The sequence below is a fragment of the Monopterus albus genome, unplaced genomic scaffold (genome assembly GCF_001952655.1).
Source record: "Monopterus albus unplaced genomic scaffold, M_albus_1.0 scaffold134.1, whole genome shotgun sequence".
Taxonomy (NCBI): domain Eukaryota; kingdom Metazoa; phylum Chordata; class Actinopteri; order Synbranchiformes; family Synbranchidae; genus Monopterus; species Monopterus albus.
The window spans coordinates 3,314,814-3,321,425 of NW_018128014.1; the positions used below are offsets into that span (position 1 = coordinate 3,314,814).

The 6,612-nt window shown below is 46.9% G+C and overlaps 1 protein-coding gene across 1 annotated transcript in view; it reads left to right on the plus strand.

The window, feature by feature from the left end:
- Positions 1–6,606, plus strand: part of cct2 (chaperonin containing TCP1, subunit 2 (beta)) — a 16,481-nt gene extending 9,875 nt beyond the window's left edge. Inside the window, 10 exon segments of the mRNA XM_020613481.1 lie at positions 1–132; positions 220–320; positions 630–757; positions 1,130–1,233; positions 1,982–2,101; positions 2,186–2,314; positions 2,813–2,916; positions 5,001–5,100; positions 5,932–6,073; positions 6,315–6,606. The exon segment at positions 1–132 is cut by the window's left edge and continues 30 nt beyond it. Of these exon segments, the coding sequence (XP_020469137.1) occupies positions 1–132; positions 220–320; positions 630–757; positions 1,130–1,233; positions 1,982–2,101; positions 2,186–2,314; positions 2,813–2,916; positions 5,001–5,100; positions 5,932–6,073; positions 6,315–6,345 (1,091 nt within the window). The 3' untranslated portion in view covers positions 6,346–6,606.
- The last annotated feature ends 6 nt before the right edge of the window (positions 6,607–6,612 follow it).

Sequence of the window (6,612 nt, forward strand, 5' to 3'; positions counted from 1 at the left end):
CCCACCACAAAGATCACTTCTCCCAGCTGGCTGTCGATGCTGTCATGAGGCTGAAAGGCTCCGGGAACCTGGAGGCCATCCACATCATCAAGAAGCTGGGAGGAAGCCTCACCGACTCCTACCTGGACGAAGGTGAGGGCACGAGATGTCAGAATGCCTCAGGCTGATCTGTCGCTTCATACTGGCTGCTGTAACATCATGTGTTTGTGCTCTGTCCAGGTTTCTTGTTGGACAAGAAGATTGGGGTGAACCAACCGAAGAGGCTGGAGAACGCCAAAATCCTGATTGCCAACACTGGCATGGATACCGACAAGATCAAGGTGCATGCACACACTTTGACGTCACCCTGATAGCTTCTTACTGACCTGCACAAATCCACAACAGAACTGGAAGACTTTTATTGTGAAGCAGAAGCATGAAATACCCTTAGGACTTAGCTGACAGACTTCCTCTTGCAGTAGTGATATTTTCTGTGTTCGAGTTGTTGTTTCAAGTGTAGCATGTGACTGTGAGCCGCTTCTTTTCACTGTCAGGAGGGTGATACTGTTACTGGCTTCAGCTTCTTCAGCATGGTCATCTCTGGGATATAAGCAAAGCTTGACTGTATATTGACTATGTGTTTGTGTCAGATCTTCGGCTCCAGAGTTCGCGTCGACTCGACAGCAAAGGTTGCAGAGATTGAACTGGCAGAGAAAGACAAGATGAAGGAGAAAGTTGACCGAATCCTGAAGCATGGGATCAACTGCTTCATCAACAGGTACGAGCATTTTGTAGATGCTTGATTGGAACCCAGCAGGCACAGTGCCGTGCACAGGGCTTACATATGAACGGAGCTTATATGCACTTGTCGTGCACATCTTTAGATTTTGCACTTTTGGTCGAACAAAACAGGCCATTTGATGAGAACAGCTGGGCTCTCAGAAGTGTTTCACTGTTTTCTGGTGAGACCAGGTGATTTATGGACATCACTGTTAGTCTTAGCTGGGTATTTTGTGGAGATACAAGATGGAGAAGCAGAAAGAGTGAGTCAAGAGTCCACTAGAGGGTGCTGTTTTCTTTTGGTTTTTCTCATCTGTTTCTGCTTTGTCGTCATGTCTGAATGTGTCACGTCGTGCTTTTCTCTCCACAGACAGTTGATCTACAACTACCCAGAGCAGCTGTTTGCTCAGGCCGGGGTCATGGCCATTGAGCACGCCGACTTCGCCGGAGTCGAGCGCCTCGCTCTGGTCACTGGTGCGTGCGCACGCACACACACACACACACACACACACACACACACACCTGTCATGTCAGCATGAGGTAGTTTGAGTAAAGTTGTTTCTTCTCTAAAGTACCTGTGACTTTCACATCATGTAACTTGAATGAATAAATGTTATTAAAAAAAAAAAACAGTACAAAACTAATATTTGGTCGAGTCCAAACACAAGCACTTTATCACACAGAAGAACAATGAGAGCACATCGAACAAACAGTAAAACTGATGGATAAGAGGAAAACAGTCAAGTAAGTTGAGATAAAACAGTTTTTTTGTGAACTGATTTCTGTTTTCAGTTTTAGAGCTTAAATGTTTGATTAGTTGATCCACAGTGTTTATTGCCCTCTATGACTGTAAGGTGAGTGTTTTGGGTTTGTCCATGTGTAGCACAAATCTTAACTGGATTCTGAAAAAAATCAACAAATGAAAAGGCGACTCAGTGCACACTTTCATCCAGATGGGAAAGTTAGGAGTTGGATCATGGAGAAACGGCTGATGATGGTGGTTTCTTAGCCAGGTGCAGAGGAAGATGACATAGTGAAATGAGCTCCGGCCAAAGCTCAGGCTGTTTGTGAGGAAGGTCACATGATTCACAGACATCCAGACTTATTCCCAAATTCGTTTCCATTGCACTTTGTCACATGTTGCATTTATTCATACACAACTCTTCAATGAAGTGTCAAAACTCACAAAGAGATGGTAAGACACGACTGTGTGTGTGTTTAGGCGGTGAGATCACCTCCACCTTCGACCACCCAGAACTGGTGAAGCTCGGTCACTGCAAGCTGATCGAGGAGGTGATGATTGGAGAAGACACCCTCATTCACTTCTCAGGCGTCGCCATGGGTATGGATACACACAAACCCACACAGTCACATGATATGCGAGTGTCTGAGGCCTTGACTCCAACATTTGACCTCTGACCCTCAGGAGAGGCATGCACGATCGTGCTGCGCGGAGCCACACAGCAGATCCTGGACGAGGCGGAGCGCTCGCTGCATGACGCTCTGTGTGTGCTGTCTCAGACTGTGAAGGAGCCACGCACTGTCTACGGAGGAGGTACACACTGATGCACGGTGAATGTAGGGGGGCGGGCAACATACAATGATCTGCTGGGGTAGGTGTTTTTTCACAAACGCCATAAGCTCCTTTTGGACACTGGCCAATCAGAAGTCACGTCCCATAGATGGTCAGTGCACCATGAAATGTATGACATGAGGGTTAAACAGTGTCACCAATGCTCGTGTGGGGATGTTTTTACAAATGTATTCAAAATCAAAAACTGAACACAGATTACTGTGGACACATTCTACTTAACAAACCAAAACTTCATTAGCATTTGCGCTTTCTAACCAACTAATCTGAGGAGAAGTCTGATCTTATTGCAGTGACAGTTCATCAGTGTCACATATTTAACGTCGTCGTGTTTTGATTTTATTGGAGTGAATCTTTATTGGCGGCCTGAAAAAGGAGGCTGCCATGTGTTTCAAAAGGGTTGGGAAGCCATGGCTGATGATCCTGTGTCTCTGAGCTGCTGTGTCCTGCTTCTCTTCTCAGGCTGCTCTGAGATGTTGATGGCCAGAGTGGTGAGTGATCTGGCCAACAGGACACCAGGAAAGGAGGCGGTGGCTATGGAGTCGTTTGCCAAGGCTCTGATGATGGTACTGACCACTTTTTCCTTCTGAAGGATCTGTGCTTTTTCAGAATCAGAATCAGTTTATTGGCCAGGTGTGTTGGACACATGAGGAATTTGACTCAGGTACATCGGCTCTCAATGTGCAAACAGTAAACCAGCATAAGGCTGTGTAATATAACAAAATAGCAGTATTAACATCAACAATCAGTGCAAACAATGCAGAAAAAGCTGTATAAACAGACAGTAAACAATGCAGACAACAAAGGAATGTTCATTGAAATGAGATAATTAGGGATAAGAATAGAGTACTTAAAACAGAGTACTAGAGACCTGTACGGGGCGGTTGTGGCTCAGGAGGTAGAGCGGGTCGTTTCCTAACCGGAGAATTAGCGGTTCGATTCCCGGCTTGTCCAGTCAACATGTCGAAGCAAGACCCTGAACCCCCATTTGCTCCCGGTGATGTCACCGGTGTGTGAATGTGTGAGTGTTTGGGCGTGCAAATGGGTGAATGGCCAAGTAGTGTAAAAGCACTTTGAGTGTGCTGTAAAGCATAGAAAAGCGCTATACAAGTATAAGACCATTTACATTAATGGTAATTTACATTACCATTTACGAGTCTGTATAATCTGTACAGTGTATATTTACAGGTATTGCAATGAGGTTTATTGTCCAGTCATACTGTCATGGGTTAAGTGTTCATCAGAGTGATGGCCTGAGGGAAGAAACTGTCCCTGTGCCTGGTTGTCTTAGTGCACAGTTACCTGTAACGCCGTCCAGAGGGCAGGAGTTCAAACAGGTTGTGTCCGGGGTGTGAGGGGTCAGCAGTGATCCTCTCTGCCCTCCTTTTGACCCGTCAGGTGTACAGGTCCTCCATGGAGGGCAGGCTCACACCAATGAGGTTTTCTCCAGTCCTGACTGTCCACTGAAATCTGTACTTGTCCTGTTTGGTTGCTGAGCTAAACCAGACAGTGATGGAGGCGCAGAGAACAGACTCGATGATTCCTCTGTAGAACTGTATCAGCAGCTCCTGGGGCAGGTCGAACTTACTGAGCTGGTGCAGGAAGTACATCCTCTGCTGTGCCTTCTTGGTGATGGTCCTGATGTTGGACGTCCACTTCAGGTCCTGGGAGATAGTGGAGCCCTGGAACTTGTAGGACTTTACTGCTGATACAGTGCTGCCAAGTATGGTGAGGGGGGTAAGGTGGGGTTGGAGGGCTCTTCCTGAAGTCCACTGTCATCTCCACTGTTTTGAGCGTGTTCAGCTCCAGGTTGTTGCGGCTACACCACAGGACCAGCTACTCAGCCTCCCGTCTGTAGGCTAACTTGTCCTCGTCTCGGATGAGACCAATGACCGTCGTGTCATCAGCAAACTTTAGGAGCTTGACAGAGGGGTCCTTCGAGATGCAATCGTTGGTATGCAGCGAAAACAGCAGACTGCTTCCTGTCTGTCAGAAAGCTAGTAATCCACTGACAGGTGGGGGCAGGGACAGTGAGCTGGGTCAGTTTGGAGTGGAGGATGTCCAGGATGATGGTGTTGAATGCCAAGCTGGAGCCACAAAGAGGGCCCATACATATGTCCCTGGGGAGTCGAGGTGTTGCAGGATGTAATGCACTGCCATGTTCACTGCATCGTCCACTGACCTGTTTGCCCGGTAGGCAAACTGCAGGGGGTCTAGCAGGGGGTCAACAATGTCCTTCAGGTGGGCCAACACCAATCTATCAAAGCACTTCATAACTGCAGATGTCAGGGCGACAGGTCTGTAGTCGTTCAGTCCACTGATGGAGGTTTTCTTGGGGACTGGAATGATGGAGCGTTTGAAGCAGGAGGGGACTTCACACAGCTCCAGTGACCTGTTGAAGATGAATGTGAAGATGGGGGCCAGCTGATCAGCGCACACTTTCAAGCAGGAGGTGTCACACCATCTGGGCCTGGTTCCTTTCTGATCTTTTGTCTTTTAAAGAGGCCACGCACATCCTTTTCACAGATCGTTAGAGGTGGGGGGCTGGAGGGAAGGGTGGTGATTGTCGGGGGAGTAGCTGCTGGGTCTGAGGTGGGGAGGATGAGGTGCGAATATTGATTGTCAAACCTTTTCCGGTTTCCTTGTGCAGCTGCCAACCATCATCGCCGACAACGCCGGCTACGACAGTGCCGACCTGGTGGCTCAGTTGAGAGCTGCACACCAGGAGAACAAGACCACCTTTGGACTGAGTGAGTTACCACTGCACACAACACAAATAGTGGTCGGTTTGTTAGTGTTCCGTTAACCACTTCTTGCTACCATACTGACTCTGAGAGACGAGACAGTCCAAGTAACTTCAAAACAGTGCTGATTTATTCAAAGGATCACAGGTAAAATTAACATTACACGCTCAGGTATCTTGCACCTCCAAACTGCTCGCAGGCAGATGAAAGACCCTGAACCCACCAGGCCTATACATTATATCCCCTCGGTTGGGCTAGCCCCATACTACACAGAAACGTCAACCGCGACGTCTCTGGTGCCAGCTTTACAGCTGGTCATAGCAGTAGTCAAAACATGAAGCAAATCAATGTGCGTGTGTGTGTCTGTTGATTAAGTGGTGTGTAACTAAAAACATTCTCACACGACCTCTAGTACATGTCGTGACTTAAACATAAGAACATATTATGGCTAAGGCTACAGTTATACACGTCATAATAATAATATTAAACACCCTGTCTGCTGACAGTCATCAACTTTTCTCTCTAGTATCCTTGACCAGATGTACCCTGTAGAAACTCATAAGCATGCCTAAGCATTTAACAGTCTAACTAGACATCCTATCTCCACTAAACATTTCTAATACATAAAGTATCTAACCAATATCTATCTGACTAAAAATACCTAACATTAGGAACACTTAGCTCAGACTAAGTCTAAGCCAGCAGGCCTGCAGCCAATCCTATCTCAATTACATCAACAGCTGCATCCTTTAAACTGTATTACCTCATTGCTTTCTCAGGCTTCACATGAGAAAGCTGGTTCAGTGTAAATGTGGCTGTGTGTGTTTTGCCCTGCAGACATGTCTGAAGGCACAGTGGGCAACATGGCGGAGCTGGGTATCACCGAGTCATTCCAGGTGAAGCGCCAGGTGCTGCTGAGCGCCTCAGAGGCCGCAGAGATGATCCTGAGGGTCGACAACATCATCAAAGCTGCACCCAGGTCGGTCTGCCATCAGGTGCACACACGCAGCAAGAATAGTCATAGACTAGAACATGGGTGGTCCTCTTTTTTTGTTAAATGCTGCACAATCTACTGTTCTGGGGTCAGTTTTAGTCTCTTTACTGTAGGACTAAATTGCTCAGCGCACAGTATTGCATTAATTAATTGAGACTGAGGGTCTGATCTGATCCAAACATCAATTATGGCTCATTACTGCCTGTTTCGTGACCGTTTTTCACAGGAAGAGAGTTCCTGACCATCACCCCTGCTAGAGGAAGAGGATGAAGACAGATCGAGGAGGGATGTTTCATTTATCATCTCTGTGTAGTTCAAGTTAAAAAATTAATTTTTTGTCCTTATTAAACCCTCACTGTGGAGGCAGTGCACAGGCTAGCTGGCTAATGCTAGCTGACCATGAGACATGGCTAACATCAATGGCTGTGCTAATGTTAAATACAGTCCATGTTAGCAGGAGAGAAGCTAATGGTAGAGCTGCTGCTAACAGTAGCAAAGTGTGAAGCTAATTTAAACCGTAGGTC